Genomic DNA, 23,449 nt, shown 5'->3' on the forward strand with positions numbered 1-23,449 from the left:
CCGCCGCTGCTGCGTGGGGCCGGGCCGGGAGGAGGCACCCACCGCCGCCGGCACCTCCTCCCGGCCGCGCGGCGGAGGAGGCCGCGGCCTGGGCGAGGGGCCGGGGGAGCGGGCGCGGCGGGAAATGGTGGCCGGGCCGGGCTGAGGGGGCCGGGACAGGCGCCATGAGGCTGCTGCGCGCCCTGCGGCGCTGCGCCGCCCCGGGCAGCATCCCGCAGCAGGTGGACTTCTACTCGCGCTTCTCCCCCTCGCCGCTCTCCATGAAGCAGTTCCTGGACTTCGGTGAGTCCCCGCCGGGCTCCCCCCGGCCCGGCCCCTCGGCGGGGTGCCGGCCCCGCGCTGCCCTCGCGCCTTTGTCCCCCTGAGGGGGCGCGCGCGGAGCGAGCCCCTCGGGCCCCTGGGCTCGGCGGCCTGCCCCCGCCGCCCCCTGCTAGCGCTAAGCGCTGCCCTGTTTGGCACGAGAAGCCTCGGCTTCCTTCCTGGAGAAGGGAGCCTCGCTGACTCCTTACCTAGAGCCAAGAAGTGAGGCAAGGTTGAAATTCAGCTGAAATCTCGGGTTCTTGGTAGCACAGAAGTAGTTTGATGTTCTGCCAAAACTGCGGTCTTGGGGACAAGGGGGAATTACGACTGCTAAAAAGTGACCCCGAAAAGTAAAAATTGTTAAGCCTTTTGAAAGCTCCAAGCTCTCCAGCATGCACCAAATACAAGAGGTGTAGAATCCCAGCTGAAGCCAAGCAGCTGAAACAATTGCGACTTCTCCAGTCACGTGTTTGTGCCCCACAAAAACACTTCACTCAAGCGCTGCTCATTTCAGAAAATGGGTGAGAGAAAGAGCAGAAAGCAAACACCCAGAATCACTGCAAAGGGTTGGGAATCTAGCCTGGAAAATGAGTAAATTTGTTGAGGTGCTCAGTTTTATACTCTTGATAAAACTAGGTATGTTCCCAGGCATGATGAGTACTTTTGACTCAAAGGGATCACAGGAATTGCTCTACTCTGCCTCAGAGCAAAGACTGTGTGGAGAAAGGTCTTGCAAGATACTCCGAAAAGTGTTTTTGAAGCCTGATTGTGCAGCCATACTATAATTGGTTCTGTTTCTGTAAGCAAGGCACTGTTGTAAGATATATGTAAACATACAACTAGTAAACAGTTGCTTTTTATCTTCTTGTAAGTAAAACATAACTGAGAACTAATCCTAAAATACCAGACTTTGTATGTAAGTAGGAAGATTTAAAAAGGTTCTTTTAACTATCCTGTTACTTCATCTATCCATTTAGTGTTTCATACACAACAATAAAGTATATTCCATACTACAATTCCAGATTTTTAAAGGAACCCCACCATAAATCTGCCTTTAGTTCGTTCCTCCAGTTCTCAATCTAGCAAATAAAGTATACTGTAGGCAAATTTAGGTCTTACGTCATCAGCTGTATCTTGGGTTGTAAGTGCTTAGTATTTTCTGTAGGAACCTTATCAATTCTTTGCATAGATGGATCATAACTGCACAGGGAAACAAAGTAGTGTGCCCATTCACTGAAATCTTACTTACCCTAAGCTGCTTTCCATTTTTGACGCAGGATTGCAAAGATGTGGCCTCCAGACAAAAACCTTCTTCGTGGAATATCATTTGCTGAGAGCATGGGACACTTGAAGATTAACGTTACATTCTAATATCTTCAATTTGACTTTTTCTTGGAATTTTAACCTGAGAACAGGGAAAGGCCAGTAACAGTCATGGCTGAAATGCAGTCTGACTAGGGAGAAGAGTGAGAGGTTTCTGGGCAGAGGTCATATGTAGACAGTGCATAATACTGGTGTCACTGGGGAGAAATTCCTTATAGCTTTTTGCTTTCTTATTAAGTTAACTGACATTATGTCACCAGTGTAGTTTATGATGTGTCTGTCCCCGGATGCATTAAACTAGACTACACCCTTTCAATTCAGTGCATGTTTTTGCTTTTTAAGACACTCCTGGCTTCCTTGTTTTTATGTCCTTTCCCTTCATCTTCTTCACCAACTCTTCCCCATGTCAAATGGAAGGTGTGAACTGAGCAGAAACACCAGAGTTAATTTTTAGGAGTTACCTGTTATGAAACATCAGAACTGAGGTATGCATTTCACAGCAGTAGATGAACAGCTTAGTAAGTTCAGATCCTATTTACATGACACTGTTGAAATCTTGAAGTAAGTCTGGTGGAGAATAAAGTACAGCACTCCTTATTCTTTTTGTCTCCTGCCTCCTCCTTTAGCCTAGTAAAACAAGCATTGTGGGAGTAAATTTAGGCCTTGATCTTAATAACTACCTGTAATTGACATGCAAAAAGATGACACCTGTGTTTATAAAAAGCACAGGTCAGTTATTAACAGGTGCACTAACTTAGCTTCTACCTTTTAAGTGTAAAACTTCTAAAAAGTAAATATATGGGAGAATACTATCATGATGACTATGCACAGTAGCCATCCTACTTCCATTTCTTTCTCAGTATTCATTTTAATTCATCTGTGTGCTGTTCCCTGTAAGACTTGAGTTTAAACTACAACAAAGCTAGCTGAAAGGCAAATAAATCTTACAGAATTTAATAGGAAATCTAACTTATTTTCTGGAAGTGTGAAATGTTCCCATAGGAGTTATGGTAGTTTTGTAAGATCAGTGATCAAGTGGGGTGTATGGGATTGTGATACTTTCTCAAGCATCCTTCCAAAAAGTATTCTTCCTGTAATGGTTTCATTTGCTTCTCTTTAACATGCTCAGAATGACATATTGTTTCATCAGTGGTAGTTAGAGTCAGTGTTCGCTACAAATAAAACTAACAATTTTGTTCTGGTTCCAGTTAGAACAGAGTTAATTTTCTTCCTAGTAGCTGGTAGAATGCTATGTTTTGGCTTAGGATGAGAAGAGTGCTGATAACACCCCGATGCTTTAATTGTTGCAGAGCAGTGCTTATACTAAGCCAAGGACGCCTCAGCTTCTTGCTCTGTCCTGCCAACGGGCAGGCTGGGGGTGCAGCAAGAGCTGGGAGGGGACAGACCCAGGACAGGTGACCCAAACTAGCCAAAGGGGTATTCCATACCATCTGACGTCATGCTAAACAATATATAGGGGTGGCTAGCCGGGGGGAGGGGGCCGGACTGCTCGGGGTTAGGCTGGGCATCAGTCAGCGGGTGGTGAGCAATTGCATTGTGCATCACTTGTTTATACACATTATTAATAGTAGTACTATTATCATCATTGCATCATTATTATTATTATTATTATTATTATTATTATTATTATTATTATTATTATCATCCTGTCTTATTAAACTGTCTTTATCTCAACTCACGGGCTTCACTTTCCATCTTCTCTCCCCCGTCCCAGAGAGGGCGGGGGGAGGGTGAGCGAACGGCTGTGTGGTGTTTAGCTGCCGGCCAGCTTAAACCACGACAAATTTGCATGTATAGAAGCCATATTTAAAGTTGGCTGGCATAGGTCTGCAGTTATTGCACTACTTAACTTTTTATATACTGAGGATTCTCCTTATTGCAACAAAGCCATTTACAGTTTGAAGTTTACTGTTCACAGTTTGAAATATAAAGCGGGCTGCTGCCATGAAAGAAACATTGGCTTACCAAACTGAGTCAACTTTAAAACCTAACCAGAGGCCTCTTAGGCAAGAAAGTAAGAATTTGCATAGTTCTGACTTTATTCTAATGTTGCCATATATTTATTTGGTCTTAGGATCTGAAAATGCTTGTGAAAAGACTTCATTTATGTTTCTGCGACAAGAGTTGCCTGTAAGATTGGCAAACATAATGAAGGAAATAAGCCTGCTTCCAGACAACCTTCTAAGAACACCTTCAGTTCAGCTGGTGCAGAGCTGGTAAGAACACTGTTGTTTAATACTTTCAAGGGTGACTTTCTGCATATACCTAAGTTATAGGAATAACACATTCAGTTTTACAGAAAGAATATTTCATATACTCAATACACATGAACATCACCTTTTTAGAATGAGTAAATATCCCAATGTGACGGAAACTAAATTTTCAGACTTGGGAAAAAAAACAACACTTTAGGGGCAATTAGATAACCCACAATGAAATTAAAAACCATTTATTAAATTAAACTATTCCAGATAGTCAATATGAGAATTCAGTAACAACAAAAATCCACAAGAGCAATGTTTAACACGGCACTTAACTTAAATGAAGAAGCTAGTTAAGAAATCAACAGAAGCAGCTAAATGTACATGTTTTCAAAAAAGTATAGAAACTATTTAAAAGACAAGTTATTGCATATTGAGAGTAAAGGTATAGAAAATAACAAAAGCAAGAGAAAGCTCCCAAAGGCAGAATATTTAAAATAGCAGAAGCAATACAAGGCTATTAAAATTAAGAAGACATCCTTCGAAAAGTAAAATTTGCTTTCAAGTAAGGAATTGAAGCATAATTTTTTGCAAGATGAAAGCCAAACAAAGAGATAGCTTGGCAACTGCTAAAGGCACATGGCTATCTGGAAAGGCTTTTAAAGTTAAGAGAACAAAGTCTGACAGTGAATAAGTGGGGTTGATTTGATGAGTGAATATAAAAAAAGCTATTAGTGTAGATGAAGGATTTCAATGAAACATGAAAGCTCACATTTTTGATACTAAATGACATTGATCAAATGGGAAATGAATTCCACTTGGACAAATGCAAAGTAAAGCACAGAGAGGAACCTCCTCCCCCTGTATGCTTGCTCACTTACAATCAAAAAAGGAATTTTGATGCTACTGTGGATATTTTTCTGACTGTTAGTTGGTGGGCAAAAAGGTGAATAGTGTTAGGAACTAAGTAACAAATGAGGTGGAGGAGAATATTAGTGTACCACTGTGTTAGTCCATTATTACTCTGAATAGCATGCACTTCTAGTCATTCCATCCTGAACAGAAAAGACCAAGAGGGATAATCAGAGGGTTGGAACAGTTTCTACGTGAGAAGAAAACCAAACAGAATTCTTCAGCTTGGAAAATACATCTAAGGAAAGAAATGGCAGAAATATGTAAATCATGAACAAGCTGGTAAAAATTTCTAAATAACAGGAACTAACTAGGGCTGCTAATAAATGATCACTCTCTGGGTTTAAAACAGAAAAAAGATCTTTTATGCTTTCTAATTAAATTGTGGAATTAATTGCTCTGGAGATTTTGGAAGAAAACATCATGAATGGATTAAGAAGGATCTAACAAAATTCACAGGGTCTATAGGTTATAGGATACAGGTCTATAGGATATATCAAATACAATGATTTGGATGCAACTAGACTTGGAAGATCATAAATCACTAACTAAAGGGTGCTGGGGAGTCATATTAGTATTGGTCTTTTTCATGTTTCTTTCATTTAAAGGTATGTCCAAAGTCTTCAGGAGATCCTTGACTTTAAGGATAAAAGTTCGGAAGATTCAGGGGCTATTCATAGGTAAGGATTTGTCACATATATCAATCCAAATCTTATCTAGAAGGATTGGCAAGAAAAGTAATGGCTTAAGAAAAATTTCAGCTGTCTTCAGTCTTTCTGTCAGAATCATAGTAACATCATCCCCTGTCACTGGAAGGAAGGAATAAGATAAGAATATATTAAACTTAACCAAATTTTTACCAGTTCCTTACTTGTAATGTTGGAACTGATGTATGGAACTTTTCACATGTACAGTATGTTTGTTCATTACCAGCTGACTATGGTTACTGTTTTAACAGGCATGAGATGATTTGCATGAAAACAGGTGACAAAATTTCCTTCTTTTTTGGCATTAATAAAAAAAAAAGTTAACAATAAATGTCCAAATAATCACCAATGGTGGCACCTAGTGCAGTAGACAGACCTGTAATATTTCTGTACACGGTGGTCTTCATTTTCATGGACAGATACTCAATTTGCCAGAGTATTAAACCCAGCTGAAAGTAAAAACTAACAAGTATTAATTTTAGTTTTACAGATACTGTGATAAAAATCCGGAATCGACACAATGATGTAATTCCTACTATGGCTCAAGGAGTAATAGAGTACAAGGAAAGCTTTGGCATTGATCCAGTGACCTCACAGAATGTGCAGTATTTTTTAGACCGTTTCTACATGAGTCGCATTTCAATTAGAATGCTCCTTAATCAACACTGTAAGTGCTTTTGCTGAAGGGAGGGGAAATGATACCTGTACTCTGTCAGTAGTATTCTTCCTTTACTTTTAAGTGCTCAATACTTAAATGCTTTTTAAAAATATTTATTAGTAATAGCCTTTTAACTATGGTAAAGATTGGAATTATAGATTGTCTATAAACTTCTATTCAGCAAAACTGAAGATATAAACTATAACTATAAAAATTATATGAGATATTAAATAATATTGTCTTTGTTGGCAGCTTTACTGTTTGGTGGGAAAATTAATCCGGCTCATCCAAAGCATATCGGAAGCATTGATCCTAGCTGCAATGTTGTTGAAGTTATCAGAGGTAAATCCAGAGAAGAAAAAGAATTCAGAAAACTTACATGAATGTCTATGCTGAGAGCCAATACGTCTTGATGTTTATATAGTGTATAGATCTTTCCTTCTCAGAGCAGAAGCTTAATTGAAAATGTAAAAGTGTAATATGTTTTTGTCAGTGTCCCTCCTGTCCCTCCCGCTCCCCAACAAAAAAAAAGTTCTTGTGAGAAGATGATGAAATCTTACTGACAGCACACAGTGTTTTCAATTTTTGTTTTTCTTTTTGGTAATCTGTAAAGGGAAAAAAAAAGTGGAGGGGGAAAGGTAACTGTTTTTTAAATTTATTATAGATGGCTATGAAAGTGCCAAGAGACTTTGTGATTTATATTATATGAGCTCTCCAGAACTCGTCCTTGAAGAATTGAATGGTAAGTGCGTATGGGATGAGGTACTCCCCTGAATGTAGTGATAGCTTCTTCTGAAGTAGCTGGTATTCTTCCACTGTTCCTATAGTCAATGTATCCTCTATTGTATAGATTTTATAGAGAGATAATAAAGATTTGGATATTATATCCTCTACTATATATACTTTTTTTTTTTTAATCTGGCAGAAGGCTTCCCTTATTCATTTTTTTTTTTTTTTTTTTAATTGGTGAACTGAAACCTGCAGAAAAGTTTCTGAAATTACAGCTGGTGATATAACAGATTTTAGCGATGTCATTCCCTCCCTAAGGTTTCTTGTATGTCTTCACCCTGCACTGTATCTATTACAACTCATCCTCTTTGTGTTGTGACACTTCAGGTCTTAAAACTTTGCATTCTAATTTCTCTTTCTTATTCAGCTATTGCACACTTATAGTTGCAGTTAGATAAAGTCCCTGTAAAAAGTCATTTGAACCCATTTTCTGTGACTGAAAAAGACATTTACAATTGTGCTGCTGTGAACTCAGAGGTCAGCTACTGTCCCCATAGTCTTGTTGAATGCTAAAGAGCCTTCCTAACACTACTCACTGGCGTGCTTTTCAAGTTAGTAAACACCAAGTTCAGGCAGACCTACAAAAACAAGCAATCAAAATTGCTTCTACAAATAATTGCAAAAGCCAGAGTGCACCCAGACTAGCTTGGCCTGTGAAGTTAAAGGCAAAGAAAGTGCACAGACTACACATTTCAGATCTTTTCTTCCTACTGTACAAAATCTGTTATTCTTTATATAGGTTAAAGGATTTTCCTTTCTCCATCTTTTGATCATGATTACTAAAAGTATTTGTACAAAACTATCAGTCACGCTAGCTACTGCTCTTTACTGCAGGGGCATTTTAATGGTGTATGTGTTCCAGAAGTCAGAACAAATAGTTTACATTTATTAAACGGAGTGGCTTTTTGCTTAATGAATTGTGAAGGTGAGTTAAATCTGATCCAGGCCAAACGCACATTCGTTACCCACAGCTGAGAGCCATTATTTAAAATGTAGGCATGGGGTTTGAGGGTGGAGGCATAGATGAGAGCAGTTAACTTGAAGGCAGGAACCTATCATTTCAAAGTGCATTTTTTCCCTTTTTATTTTTACTGGGTGCATGATTTATTCCAAATCCTTTGACCATCACTAGACTTTAACATTTATAGCTCATAAAGCAGTTGTCACTAACACAGTTTGGGGAGAAAACTATTAATTTGTTGAGCTGAAGGAACATACAGGGCCAGCCGATTTTTGGAGCAACCTTTCCTTAATTTTTCATTAATGACTATGTTCCCATGGTATTTTTTCCAGAGTTAATACTCAAAAGCTTGAAAACTACACCAGTTTATAGATACAATTGTATTTTGTTATGTTTTCTTGTAATATTAGCTCATTTCTAAATTACTCAAAAAATAGGCTTTATTGCAGATAGTATTTGGTACATTATAGCATCGTAAGATTCTATCAGGTTGGGAGAGACCTCAGGAAGTTTCTAGCCTCATCTCCTGCTCAAAGCAGGGACAGCTATGAGATCAGGCCAGGTTGCTCATGGTTTTGTCCAGTCTGGTCTTACAAATCCTACAAGGATGGTGACTACTTAACATCTCTGGGCAACCTGCTTCAATTGTCAAATGTCATGGTGAAAATGTCTTCCTCTATATGCAGTCTGAACTTACTCCATCTTACATTCATTGTTTCTTATCCTCCCACCACCTGAAGAGCCTGACTCCATCTTCATAATAACCTTGTAAGCCTTAGAAGACTACTATTATATGCTCTAATCAGTGATGCTACAGTGGATTTTAAGATTATTTTCTAAAGCAGCAAGCACTTCTGAAAATCTTTGAGTATGAATTTTGGTTAACATACAACTTCTGAAAAAAATTCTGTTCATTATTTTCTAAATTCTCTTACCTATACAAATGTACGTGTTGAATTAGTACATGAATTGATACAAGATACCTAGTTAATTTAATAAATCAAGTAAATAATAAATATAGTAAATTACCCATTTAATTATCTAGTCTTTCTTTTCTCCAGCTAAATCACCAGGACAGCCCATGCAAGTGGTGTATGTACCATCACATCTCTATCACATGTTTTTCGAACTTTTCAAGGTCTGTGCAATTACCATTACACAATTCTTTTATACATGTTTGTTTAGTAAGGTTGTATTTGACTTTTTGAACCAATTCTAGATAGTGGTGTGTTTTTGCTAATGCAAGCTTCTGGCAAATTAACTACAGGAAGATACTTAGATTGTACAGCTTTGGAAGATGTGTCTCTATGCCTAGCCACTGAAAACCTCAGACACCTTCCACAGTAGACAGCTTTGTCAAAAAACGCTGATAATGTATAAAGGCATTAGTTAATAAAGCAAGTGAGAATAATATTCCTAATTTTTTGGGACACCTTTGGTGTAAAGTGAAACATGTTAATTCTATGTACTTTTCCTCAAGCACTTACTTCAGTCCTAGACTCTTCTTGGATCTTTGTGCCATATCACATGTAGAATGCATTATACAGGTTTATACAAATAAAATTGTACATTAACATACTTAAATATTCTAAATTCTTAAATTAGTCTGTGTAATTCAAATAAATAATACGTATGTTGATACTGAATACATCAGAAACATTCAAAAAACCTATTATAAAACCATATATTTTTGTCTTGATTCTAAAATGTATATGATAAAAATAACTTATGTTCCTAAACTGATGTTTGAAGATAATATACAAAGCAGTAAGAATAAGATTTGAGTTCTTGTACTTGAAAATTGCAGAATGCAATGAGAGCCACCATGGAACATAATGCCGATCGATGCATTTATCCTCCAATTCATGTACATGTCACGTTGGGAAATGAGGATTTAACTGTTAAGGTACCCACTTTTTTGATTATTATTATTTTTTTCCCCTGTCATTGTCATCATATTACTAACTTTATCTGATGATCTAATTCCAGCAGTAGATTGTATCTGATGATGTAGTATATAAGTTTAACAGGACAGTTTTGCAATTTCACATACTACATCAGCAGGAAATTCATGAAGAGGTTGCATATTCACATGGAAGGTTCTGTAATAAAATTCTGTGGTTTTGTCATGCCTACATCAGGCCTGGTTTATGCACAGCCATGACTAAAAATGAAGCAGCAGCTTCATACAATTGTCATGTCACCATTTTTAAATCAAAATGATAGAGCTGCATAGGAGGTATGAAACAACTCAAAAAAGGGAAATGAGCCTTGTAGATTCCATGCAGATCAAACCTGCCTGAAATAGTTTGCAGAGTAATTTATTTTTCTTACATACAGCATCTATGTTGGATTTCAGAGACCAGCTGCAAGCACTGGCTTTTTCATAGGTCTAACTAACACCTAGTAAAACAACTCTTGGCACTTGCACCATCAGTAATGGGTTTTAGTGTATTGTCTTTTAACTGGCAGTAGTCTCGAGTAATAAAGATGAAAATACACCGAAGTTGGTACTTGTTGAAATCAGTAGGTATAAATATGGACTTCAGGTAAAACTTAATTACAAATGAGACAAAAGCAATGAAAGACTTAAGTAGAATCTTCTTGCTTTCGAGAGATTATGAATGCTTCTTACGATAGTATTTTATGTAAATGGTTTGTAAAAAGGATGAGAGGGAAGAATGCACCTGCTTGTTGCTATAGCTGAGATGAGAATTTAAGAAAGCCTGTCAATTACTAGGGACAACTTTATATGAAGTTTTACCTGAACTTTCTCTGGATCATTGTTTGAGAGAGGCTGTCTTTTCTAAAATTGTATTCAGGAACATAATGCTATGTGTTCCTTCTTGTTCCAGATGAGCGATCGTGGTGGAGGTGTTCCTATGAGGAAAATTGACAGACTGTTCAACTATATGTATTCAACAGCACCACGTCCACGTGTTGAGACATCCCGAGCTACACCTTTGGTATGTAAATCTTTTATACCTTGTCATCTTGAATGTGATTAGTAGTCACAAAATAAACTGTTTAGTCAAAGCCATGAAGCCTGATTTTATGGATAAAACGACTATGACCATTTGGATGTTAGTGCTTAATTCAACTATTTTCCTGAAATTACCTGGAAAATAGTTGTCATTATCTTAGGGTTATACAATTTAAATTTCAATATTCTGTTTTTGTCTATCAAATATAAAGATTAGCTATCTCAAGAAGAACACTTAGCTGTGCTGCATGTACTGCAGTACCCACAGGATTTTTGTGGCCACTGAAAGAAAGGGGAAAAAAATAGCACTGGTTTTGGATCAAGTCCATAGTTTCGGCTGTACTGTGCAGTCAGTTGTACCATTCTCCAGGAAGGACAGTGGTACAGAAATGTGACAAGGCATATAAAGAATCTATTTTGCTCTCATGTGAACTTAATAGATGCACAAGAAATACTGAGAGACTCAGACTGTAAGGAGTTCTGAAGAGCTTTTCTGAATTTGTTCTCTTATATTGCATCATTCAAAATATTTTTGTGTATTTTTTTAAAGTTTTCTGCACATAGATGACAGTAACTCATTAAATACCAGATCTTTACATAGAAGCAGAAAGCATGTTCTTCAGAAGATATCTGAAATATAGTAGATCTACAAAAAAAAAAAAAAAGATACTTAAAATTTCAGGGCTACATCCTGCTGCTGTAGGCAGGGTTTGGGGAAATTGTAGTGTAAGTTACAAATTCATAAACTTCAAATTCATAAGCTTCTTGAACCTTTTCATACTTACTGATGATGAAATGTACCTGACTTAAGAACATTAAATAGCAGGACTATAAGGCACTCAGTACAATTTACTCTTCTTGAAAAAGTTACCAAAATATAAGAACTGTTATCTAGCAGTCCTGTCTGACAAAGGAGTAGAACAAGTTTTTTCTACTCACCAGTATCCATGCTTTTTCTGTTTCTGGGGTGCTTGTAAGGGGGCATAATAATTAGCATTTGAACTCTTCTTACTGTCAAATATCATGCTTAGATTGTCTTTTACCTTTTAGTTTATAAATCACCAGTAACAACTACTGATTGATTCAGTTAATAAAAATGCACTTTTTTTTCCTGGATCAGGCTGGATTTGGTTATGGCTTGCCCATATCACGTCTGTATGCACAATACTTCCAAGGAGACCTGAAACTGTATTCCTTAGAAGGTTACGGTACAGATGCAGTTATTTACATAAAGGTATGATGTAATACATTACCCTTGTAAATTTATCATCCACACTAATCTAACTACTATTGGATTACCTTGTTCTGTTACTGTAATTAAAAAAAAGTCAGCTACAGTCTTCTCTACTTACAGGCCTTATCAACAGAATCAATTGAAAGACTCCCTGTATATAACAAAGCAGCCTGGAAACATTACAAAGCAAACCACGAAGCAGATGACTGGTGCGTGCCAAGCAGCGAGCCAAAGGACATGACCACTTTTCGCAGTATATAGCTGTTGGTCCAACAGTTGATAAGACGTAGGTATATCACATAAAGGGAATTTAAAAGACCCTGATCTATGCCAAGATGCTGGGCCACATTTCATATGTGAAAATAATTTTAAGTGGAATAACGAAGTTTAATTCAATTACTCTTTTTTGGAAGTTAAGGAAAAGAAATGAGCTGTTGTTACTTTCTAAGTAAGAAGGTCACATTTAATTTGTTCCATCTTCTGATTATGACTACTTTCTGTAGTTAAATCAAGGGAGCAGTAATTTCAGGTTTTATAGGGATCAGTGCAACCTATTTCATATCTACTGAGAAATGTATTAATTCATATAATTAAAAAAATGTTTTAATACAAGAACTATTGAAAAAGCTTGCCAGAAAATTTTTCCTTTATACAGTGTTACAGATTAATGAAACACTGATGTAAGAAACATTAAGGAGTTCATTGCTATACCTTTGAGCCTGTATGGAACTTTCTGTTCTTTGATCTTATAAGCATGCTGAAGCCTAATGTTGCAAAGCTAGGAATGTTGCCTACACACTATATATCAAGTTTTTTGTTTTACAGCTGTAGAGATCACACTTAGGTCTTTAGGAATAATGAAAAAAAAATCAGTTCTAGCTGCTGCCACTGGTATAATGTATCTCAGGTATGTGGTATCAGTCATATTTCTTTAGTGGTAATGTGAATATTTAATATGTGATAAACTTACCTTTCCATGAGCATTGTGAATTAGCAAGCAGTGTTGGCTTATGTACAGTAAAGGTATACTGTCTTACATTTGCTTGTATTTCCGTAGGTAATACCAAAACTGCATCAGTGTTCTAGCCCTAGTGAGATCTCAGACTCTGGGGTATGTCAGGTTACAGTTGTAAATGAAAAATATTTTTAATAAACAAACATTTTTAAAACTTACCTTTACTAGGGCATCTCTCACTTTGACAATATAAACTACCTTCTCAAAAGTATTTTAAAAGTGTGGAATTAACAGTTTTTGAAAATACCTTTGTATTTGTGGTGTGCTTCTGGCTTCATTTATCTAGTAACTTGAAGTCATACTATAACATAAATAAGGTAAGCAGAATATGTCATCAGTCAATGGCAAACTGTCAAAACAACCGTGGAAGACAGAAGGGGACAACCATTACGTTTCAGGTACTAAGTCCTTTTTTAATAAAGGATTCAACTTCTCTTAATGCCTACTGTGCCAGATTTGTTCAAGTTAGACACATCTGTGTTGTACTTTTCATTTATACCATTCCTCAATATATTAGGAGTGATACAGTTAAAGACCTTTAAAATGAAGTTTTTTCCTTGAATAATTCATTGCCTATACTGCTGCGATTAAGTCATGCAGCACACATGCGTAATCCCTCTCAGAATGCGTGAGTCTAACTTTTGCTGGTTTATTTGCTTTGCGCAGAGCAGAAGGTGAGATACCACAAGCGAAGGGCATAGCTGGTACATTAGAACTTGTGGTCACACAATTCTAGTTGTGCCTGAGCCAGATTAAAAATTATCACCTGTTCCTCCCTAACCTAGTTCTGTAAAGCAGATGTTTTTATACTCTGTTCAAGCTAACATGGGTCAGTTTTACAGGAGTGGATTACAGAATGGCTATGTATGCAGTTAAACTGACACTGAGGGAGGATTATTCTAGCTTAACTGTACTGTTCTGGTTGTGATTAACTGCTCTGCTCAAGCTTGTGGGCACTTATCGTCCCTATTTTTCTTCCATACACGGCTGTGAGGTGGTGACTGTTTGACATACCTTTCATGCACGCATGGCTACAAGTGACGAGAAGCTATAGCTGTTCTTTTCAACCCTGTAAGAGGATGACCGTGAGAAATTCCACATATTGTAAAATGGGGCCTGTACAAAAGTTAGAGAGAATGTCTGCAGCTGTTACATGTGCTAAACTGAAGCTTAAAGTTACAGCAAGGGCTTTTAAAAACTCAGTGCTGAAGCTGAACATTCTAGCTCTAAGTTTTAAATATTTAACTAACTTAATTGAACAATTTTAGTAATACCTAAGAACTACAATAATTTTTTTTGAAGAAAAGCTAAATCATTTTTTTCCTAGGAAGTTATTACAATACGTAATATGGTGTTATTGAAATAAAAGCCCTTTTTTGCTCCCTGCTAGTTACCAATTAAACTCTGATTATTAGAAAAATTTGCCATGTAATTATACTTGTCTCCCCTTCCTTACCTTCCACCCCAAGTGATTGTGGTAAAAACACACGTATTGATATATTTGTTTACAATGTTTAACCCTATTCATAAGTTTGGTCTCTTACTTTTGATGGAAATAGAAGTTCCAATGATGATTTTTTAAATATTCTCATTACTGTACTGCTGTCATTGCTAGCACACAAAGTTGAAGTGAATCACTATAGTAAAGTAGTATAATAGCTCAGCTATCAAAACGCTGAGTTTAATAGTTTTGTATGAAAATGAACTCAGTCTTGCACTGTGAAATTAATCTTGGTTTGTGTTAACTTAATTTTTTGAAAGAATCACTACATTTATTCATTAAAAGTATTTTAAAAATTACACTTTCAGTTGGGTGATTTTGTGGCTTGATACAGATGTTAAGTGCTGTGGTCTGTGATAATCAACATTCTTAAACTCACCTGGCACATGAGCATACCATAAGTGCTATGTCCCCAACTTAGTGCACCAGCCCTGCATATAAGCAAGCCTTTGAAACCATTATTTTCACTTGTCTCCTTCCGGAGAAACAAGCTCTTCACAGGGTACAACACTGCGCTTAGGAGGCTTAAAGGAAAAAGGTAATAATACATGGTTGTATTCCCTATTCTTTAAGCACTTAACTGAGAAGTAAACATCCTTGACTGAATCAAGAAAAGTGCAGTTTTAGGTGCGTAATTCTAAGTACCTGACTGTTCCATACTTCTAGTTCCCTTCTCTTTTGTCAGTATGGCAGCATTCCTCCCTAGCTCCAGGTCTGTACCTTTGGAGCACAAACTCAAAGCTCCTGGAAACAAAGTAAGTAAGTTAAATCATGAGAAAATAGTTGTTTCTTAAGAAACGAAACTGAAAATAAAACCTCTTAAAAGTAACTATTACCAAGATTTTTAACTTTATTTTGGAAACGCATGGTGTGAAGAAGCTTTTTCACACCATCCTTTTGCTGAAATTCTTAAGACAGTTATATCAAAAAAAAACTTCTGAGACACCAACAGTGAAGTCCATTCATTTAATTAAAATGAAAACAGTCCATAGATTTAAAGAAGAACTTGGTCCACATACAGAAATGATGTAAGTTTTGTTCTAGTCCATTTTATGGTTGAACTGATACTTAGTTTGTTTCTGGAATAATCTAAATAAAGAAGTGCCGTTTTAATATCTATCAAACAGTATGTAAATATACAAAACACCAATTCATGTTCTAAACTATATGGCATATCAAATTCTCCTTTAAAGAGAAATAATTTGTAGTCTACAACTGAACATATTTAAATACAATGCAGAAACCCAGTGCTTCGGTGGTAGTTTTTCCTACAATTCTTCCCTCAGTATTTTAAGTTTGAAAAACAGCATATTTTAAAATTAGCAAATATATAAATTTGGTCCGCAAAAATCTTGTAGCAAGTAGAAAAGAGAAATACATGTATTGCAAATTGATCTTACTCATAGCATAAATCTATAAAACTATGTATTATTTAGGAAAAAATAGGTTAAAAAAGATCTTATTTATAGGTTTAAACCTTGTCCCAACACCATAAGGGTAGTGTGTGGAAAACTGAATACTATGATTAGTATACGTAGTTTGTGAAAACTACTTAATATTTCTTGTTATTTTCTCACTAAATTGCAACACATGGAATTCAAAAACAAAGTGGTACTACAGTGGACTTAGCATGAAACAGATCATGCCAAAAATACAGGAATTTAAAGAAAATACTTCATAAATTTGAAATACATGCTTTCTTTTTAAATTAATTTGACATTACTGTTTTCTTAAACAATTTTTACTATACATCTTTAGTGGCAACAGATAAATAGACTGTCACAGACTGAATTTGTTGGCAGGATTTTTCTATTGTCCCTCTATCAGATTCAACTATACAAAATTCTAGTTGACTAATATTGGAATGATTTTTAACACAGTATTCTACTTTTCACAAACATGTAGAAATTTCAATGAAAAGGGCACATGAGGTCTTAGAAGCACAAATATTAAGGCAGGAAGTTGAATTAGTACAAGTAGAGTCAACTAGGAATTAAAAATACTGAAAACATTTTGTTTTATTGGGTTGTAACAGGGAGGGACTATTACTAAAAAGTAAAAAAAAAACCAAAAACCTACCATGTTAAACTGTTGCACTTTCCCTCCTCCCTCAATTGTACAATTATATACAAATCTGCAGAACTTCAAGGTGAAGCAATTTGAGCTAAAACAAAGCAGGGTCACCTTAGCAGCTTGATTCAAGAGTGGTTACCACTCTGCCAGTCTTGCGAACTTCCCTCTCCTTCTTTTGAAATTTTTCCTTTTGTTTTTCCAGTTTTTCTTGTGCTTTTTTAATATCCTTAATTTTTTTCTTTATGGTTGATCGGTCGTTTTGACTGGAAACTCCCAGGGCCTTTTGGGGTTAAAAAAAATTACTTTGTTATTAATTTTTCAACAGTTGCGAACAGTTTAAGAAAGTGTTACTCACTTTGCTACAAAAGATAGTGTGTTTGGAAAACAAGAGCTTAAGTCTTCAGGGTCACTGTGAATGATCATTTTGGTAACAAGATGAGTAAAGACAAGAAGACCTACTCTTTTGTTTGGTTGTGAAATATCAGTTTCTCACTGCATTTCACAAACACAGAGACCTGAGAATTTCCAACAAATAGAATAAGGAAAGGAAAACTCAGCAACTATTCTTTAACGTCTGTGAAGCCACCCCCCCCCCCCATTTTTTTTTTTTTGACTAGGTATGCTGCTGAACTCAAATCAGCCAGCTGTGCTTTTTGTTTGATTGTTCATTTGTCTGTTGTTTGTTTTGTTTTTACTGCTTGAGAAAAATCCAATCCATGAAAGCTGATTCTAGGAAGTTCATGTTTCTTTTGAAGTTGCACAGCATATAGATTAAGGGAAAGTGAAATAAATAATAATAAAAAAAATAAAGCATCTTGGTAAATAAGCACATCTCCACTAATGACTCTTGAGGACATTAATACTACAAACCAAGTATTCACCTAAAAGAAAAACTGAGTGGTCTTCCATCTCCCTTCACCCTTTAAAAACTAGAATCTTTCTCTCCTCTTTAAGCAGAAGACTTTTTTTTTTTTTCTTTTTAAAGCAGAGCCGCAACAGTAGTTGATAATCTCTTTTGCTATGTAACTCATTACTTTATGTTAATAAAGATGTGTGATCAGTGAAGCCCCATGGTAATAGGAAGTAAAAATAGGAAGTAAATGCTATAAATGTCCAACTTTCCATGACATTTCTTGTTTTGATGATGTACTATTAGAATTGTGATTACTATCACCAATTAATCTTCAAAAAAAAGTGAATTATTTCTATAAACACTTGGTATACTAATACTGCGCTCCTTACTGTGGCATTACTTTACTTTAGCTCTTCCTCCATGCAAGGGTCCCTGTTCTTTTTGTATATATCTTCTATCATCTGTCTGCATTTTAGGGCAACTGAACCTAAATTTACTTAAAAGGATTTTAAGGTGTATTATTAAGAAGCCTATTAAGTAGCCAATGCACTTTGATTTTTGATCAGCAGATGGCAGTATCTGATTCCAAGTTACAGGCAGCACTTCCACACTTCAGAACTCCTAATGACATAAATTACAAAGTTTTAAGTATCAACATCCCAAATTCCCTAATTAGATATTCATTTGACAGACCAATAACAGGTGTTTCCTCTGTATCCAGGGACATTTGTTTACAAAATACAGGACAACTAGTGGTGTAAGTCTATTCTAAAAATACCGGTGCCATTTTAGTGACTGAAATTCAACATTTTTTTCTCCGTAACACACTCAAAACCTACGCTTGATCATTAACAATAGTTTGTCTTATGCCAAAATAGGCTAGTGAACTTCATTTTATTTAAGCAGGTTGCCTGTCCAAAATGCAGTCTGATAATCTACTGAGAAAGGAGAACTTGAAGTATTTTCTAGCATTGTAAGGGACACATACCATGCAGATTCCAGAGGCAAAATGACTAGAAAAAGCTCAAAGGAAAGATTTAGATTTTTTTTTTCCCCAGAAGAAGTGAAAATTAAAAACATTTAAAAGGTCATCAGATACAGATTTTACTTTCCCTGTGAAGAAGAGATATGAAAGAAACATAGATTTCTAAAATTAGATCCTGCAGTTCTATGCATTTGACTTGGCTGGATCTTGTTTTGATATGATTTTATGCTGAGATTGATTACATATGTATCAAGCCCTGTTGGGGAATTATGCTGACTTTGATTTCCTTAAGATGCAAACAAGGAAGATACAGCTAATATTTTTCTAATGAAAACCAGCTTATCTTTAATTATGCAATTAATTATTAAATTCTCATCTAACTATACAGTCTCAAAGTATTTCAAAAGCAAAACACCCTTAAAAATCATGAAAACAGACTCTGTGATTTAAAAAAAAAAAAATTGGAATATGCAGTGAAAATTATACAGATACAAGTCTATCCTGGGATATTCACATACCTTTAACTTCTCACTGTCGAGTTGCATTAACTGCTGGCCATCTATGTTCATAGCTGTGAACTCCGTAATATACTGCTCCATGTTCATTCCCATTAGCCAGTGGCATACTTGTTGGGTGGTCCATTCTGAAATAGGTCTATTGTGCCATTGATTTTGTTTTCCTGTTGTTGTAAATTCATCATCTAATGCCTAGCCAATTGAGAAAAGACACTGTAAGCAATATTTTACTTGTTCTGGATTCTAGTTGTCAATTGAATCTGGGTAACAAAATGCATTTTTAAACACACTCTAGATCCAAAAGGACTTAAAGTTCTTGAGAACACGGTTTATAGTCAATTTGCCTTGGAGTTTGCTATAAACAAAAAGGACACTACCACAACATTCAACACAAAGTCAGTCTGAAATAGAAAACAAATGTTTTTTTTTTTTTCTAGTAAATTGCATCTTCATGAAAACTGGTGTCAAAAAATAGCAAAATGTATGATTAAATTTGATGTATCCAAACAACAAACAAGCTTCCTCAATCAATCAGTCAGTCAGATGAGGTAGTTCAATCCTAATATTAGATACTGCCTTACACAGTATCAAGAAGAATCAAGTAGCACTTCAGCTGTATTATTGATTATTGTTATTAAGGAAATTCAGAATAAAAGTGATTCTAGCATTCAAGGAATCTTCCAACAGTTCTAGGTATAGTTTTACAAAATTTGTTGCATTCCTAAGAAGCAAGGATTATTTATTCTTTCATCTGATCCCATCGTGTCAACAATTTAAGGGGCCTGCCCAGTAGGCCTTTTGAGAAGATTTGACAAGACCTTGTAGCTTTCCACTAATACTACACTTCTCTAGCTCACAGAGCTTTTGAAGCTCCCAGCTTCAATTTCAGTTGGCTCCTAAGGAGAAAAAGGTAGTGCTGTTAGTCCTGAAGCTCTCTATTACTTCATCACAAAAGAAAAGCTACATAAAACAGGGTTTAATATCCCTACAGAAGAAATTCTAGTGTGAGACTTGAATTGGAGTAACATCAGAGTCGAAGTTTTATTAACTATCCAAAACGATCTCTCACTAACTCACGAGTGAGTACAGGCTGCATTTAGAGTTGCAGACTGCCCCATTAGGCAGCTTCCACAAGTTATCAAATATATTTGTAAAACACCTGAAAGTATGCCCACATTTTCTAGTGAGCCTCACATGTCGTTTGTAAACAGGGAACACGGAAATAAGCATCTTTCTACTAACAGATTTGACATGTGACCCTGTAGGTTTCAGGTGAACAGCTAACTACAGCTTCAAAATCGGAGGGATGTCACAAAATCCAGCTCCCTTGGAGAGCTGATTGAATGCAACAAAATAATTCTAGCAATTACATGAAAGATGGTGAGACTTAGGTCTGTCACTTGGTCCGATCATACAGTAAAATGGATCTGAGAGAGCAAAATGGCACATACATCTATCTTACTACATACAAATACAATTTTAAATTCCAGGTGGATCAGAGGGCTGCACATAATTAGAAACACTTTTGCTTTCCATGCTCTGTGAAACAAAGGAGAGTGGTTATATTAGGAGGTAGTGCAGATACACAGGAACAAATTCATAGAGCAGAACAGTTTATGCTGAAGTCCTAATATCTATACTACATGCATTTCAAAGGTTTTATTTATTTATTTTTACTTCAGAATAGCTCTAATCTGGTCTCACAGATTCAATGGCCACTAGCAGTTGGAATGCATTGGGAACACTGTAGAAGCGCCTCTGATTTGATCTCCAAGGTGAAGCGAAGTAAGGCAAGTGGGGACAAATCAGGAGATTTGCTTCAAAACTGAACTTCTAATCCTAATTAAAATGCTAATGTAGACATAAAAAACATGGACACATTGGCCTTCCTGACGTGTAAAAGAACAGCAATTTTTACAAAACATCCAAGGACTTTAAAGAAGGTTTTGCTTGAAGTGTTCTGTACAGCAATTCTGTCATGAAAACTGGGGCACAGCTAGTTTTCTATCCAAGCTACCACACTTGGGGTACTTGGCACAGAGAAAGAAGATTCACTGTATAAATTACAACAGGAATTTGAAAATGTCCATTTACTTTAAATCACTATGTTGTGGTAACTTCTTCTGTCTCATACTAGCAAGTGATTCTGAATAATACACAAAAACTAGAAAATTTTTACACTTCACATTTGACCTGTACTGGAGTATTGTGTGGTCTATCAGTAGCAAGAAAGTACTAAAATATTGCCAAAGTTTTTATCTGCAAAGGATAAAAATTATATATACACACTGAGAAATGTATTAAAAGTTTTATTCCTGTTGGACCTCACTCAGTAGCTTAACATTTTATTTAATCTGTGCTAGCTATGCAATTTCACTTCTGTAATTTCAGAGTACCAGTACTCGAAGGTCTATTCCTGTTAAACAAGGAGGCCCAGATTCATCCCTTTCACCAGGTGAATGCGGTCCCCTACAGAATGCAGGGGGAGCTCTCTATCTCAGATCTGCCATGCAGCATGGTTTGGAGCAGCGAGCAGCCTGTACCACAGAGGAGTTCTGCAGACTACGCTAGTTCCAGCTAGCCTTTGAGCCTAACAGTTGCTAGCAAAGTCCTCTTTACTTCTTGTTAGTAAAGACACAGCACTAACACAATTAAAAGCTGTATTAAAACCTCAAATCTGCATTAAAACACTTAGATATCTCCTCAGAGAAGCGAGGGAGGAAAGGAGACATTTAGTCTTGTATAATTCAATTTTTTCCCTACTGCACAAAGGAAAAGCACAGTTGTAACTTTTTAGGAATATAAACAGGAATATGAAAAGTATGGAAGAATAAGATGAGGAATATTGATTTTTTGAGTAAAGCTTATTGGTCATTATCTAACACCTCTACATTTCTGCCCCCTGCCAAACTGTTTCCCTTCCAGAAGATGAACCTCAAATTCTGAAAGCAGAACTAAAACCACTTGTGAGGAATGGAAGCATGAGAGAACAGAGTGCTCCCCTGCATAAAAATATTGGTCATTCAGAAGGCAAGTAAGGCCAGACACACTCAAGGCTCTAAAGACAAGAATACCACGAAACAAAGAAAAAAAAAACAAATGCCATCTCACCATATAAGAGATAAAAAGCTTTAGAAGTGTAAGAGGGGTTACCAGGTTGCTTGCTAAACAACTGTGAGTTGAGATGTCTTTCCTCTAACTAGCTGGCTGCTAACAACCTAACTCTCACCACCGCTCAGTCACTTCCCCAAACTGCTGAGAGCATCTGCTCAGCAGAGGCAGATTCTTCACTGCTGCTCTCCTCCATTTCTAGCCTTTTAACAATTTCAAGATTTATAGGGCAGCATGCAGTAGTTTGCTCATCTGAAAGCAGAGGTTGCTACACTGGCATGATTTAGGAATATATTTAGGAATCCATCCAAACAACATGCACCCTGATAATCACTATAGTTACTGAAAAGGCACAAAAAAAAACCCAACACCTTCCATTGCTCATATGTGTAAGCAACATACATACTGGAGACAAGACTAGAATCAAACTCATCTGTGACAAAAAAAAAAAAGCTTAATTGCCACTTCACATGTGCATAAACATAACTTTTGCTGGAGTTTGTGATCCAGAAGTTTATTTAAAGTTGTAACACTGATCAAGTAACAGCATTCATGAAGATATTCAGCTTTGTTAAGATCTTATAATTTATGTTGCTTTAAAGTTTTAGAAACACATATTCCATCCACTAACCTCAAACAATTGCAGGAAACACTTGAAATGATGGTATGTATTAACTAGTTACCCCAGTTTTCATTATAACTGACTGTCATCACTGAAAAATCAATGAGAAACTTGTAAACTAGTTCTATAACTTCAATGCCCCAGATTAATATGTTAGTGGCTGCATATTTATAGTATTACTTGTAATATGTAGAAAGAACAGTCTTACCAGAATATTTATGATTTTCACCAAAGCCTTGTTTAAGATAGCTAGTAACGACCTATCTCATTTATTAACCACCTTTTTTTTTTTTTCCCTTCAAACATTATCACTACCAATTTGGCTAGCTCTCTAACTCATTTCTGGAAGATGACTATATTCAGCTTTTAATGACTCCTAGTCTATAATTTATAAAGACGCCTATCAGTAAAACACCGAGTGAGGAAATACATGAGAATGTTACCAAAGTGTTGATTTCAGGTTTCACCTGTAGGCAAGGAGTTAGTTCTCCACAAACCTGCACTGATGTCAGGGGAAGGTCAAAAACGCTGCAGTTTTCATTTGCCAAGGATGCTACTTGAAATTTGTGGAACAGAAATATTTTATATTTTAAAAACTGAAATTTGATCATTCAGAGTTCATTCCATTGTTTTGCGATACAATGAAGATCAGAACACAAAGCCTAATATGGCATCTTCCAGTCCA

At 36.4% G+C, this 23,449-nt stretch overlaps 2 protein-coding genes across 7 annotated transcripts in view; one reads left to right on the top strand and one right to left on the bottom strand.

The window, feature by feature from the left end:
* The first annotated feature begins 13 nt into the window (after nt 1–13).
* Nucleotides 14–14,904, top strand: PDK1 (pyruvate dehydrogenase kinase 1). Its single transcript, XM_068685700.1, has 11 exons — nt 14–282; nt 3,719–3,860; nt 5,366–5,437; nt 5,947–6,131; nt 6,375–6,464; nt 6,787–6,864; nt 8,934–9,010; nt 9,680–9,778; nt 10,728–10,838; nt 11,976–12,089; nt 12,210–14,904. Exons 1-11 carry the CDS (start codon nt 165–167, stop codon nt 12,348–12,350), a joined length of 1,227 nt encoding a protein of 408 aa, XP_068541801.1. The 5' UTR covers nt 14–164; the 3' UTR covers nt 12,351–14,904.
* Nucleotides 14,905–15,557: 653 nt separating this feature from the next.
* LOC137858244 (neurabin-2-like) overlaps nt 15,558–23,449 on the bottom strand; it is a 54,196-nt gene continuing 46,304 nt past the window's right edge. For all 6 annotated transcript variants that reach the window (XM_068685690.1, XM_068685689.1, XM_068685693.1 and 3 more), the window contains 2 exons: nt 19,035–19,223; nt 15,558–16,958 (listed from right to left, as the gene is read on the bottom strand). In XM_068685690.1, coding sequence (XP_068541791.1) covers nt 16,791–16,958; nt 19,035–19,223 — 357 coding nt within the window. In that variant the 3' untranslated portion in view covers nt 15,558–16,790. The remainder of the gene's footprint in view (nt 16,959–19,034; nt 19,224–23,449) is intronic.

This window comes from Anas acuta, chromosome 6 (assembly GCF_963932015.1).
Source record: "Anas acuta chromosome 6, bAnaAcu1.1, whole genome shotgun sequence".
NCBI classification, from domain to species: domain Eukaryota; kingdom Metazoa; phylum Chordata; class Aves; order Anseriformes; family Anatidae; genus Anas; species Anas acuta.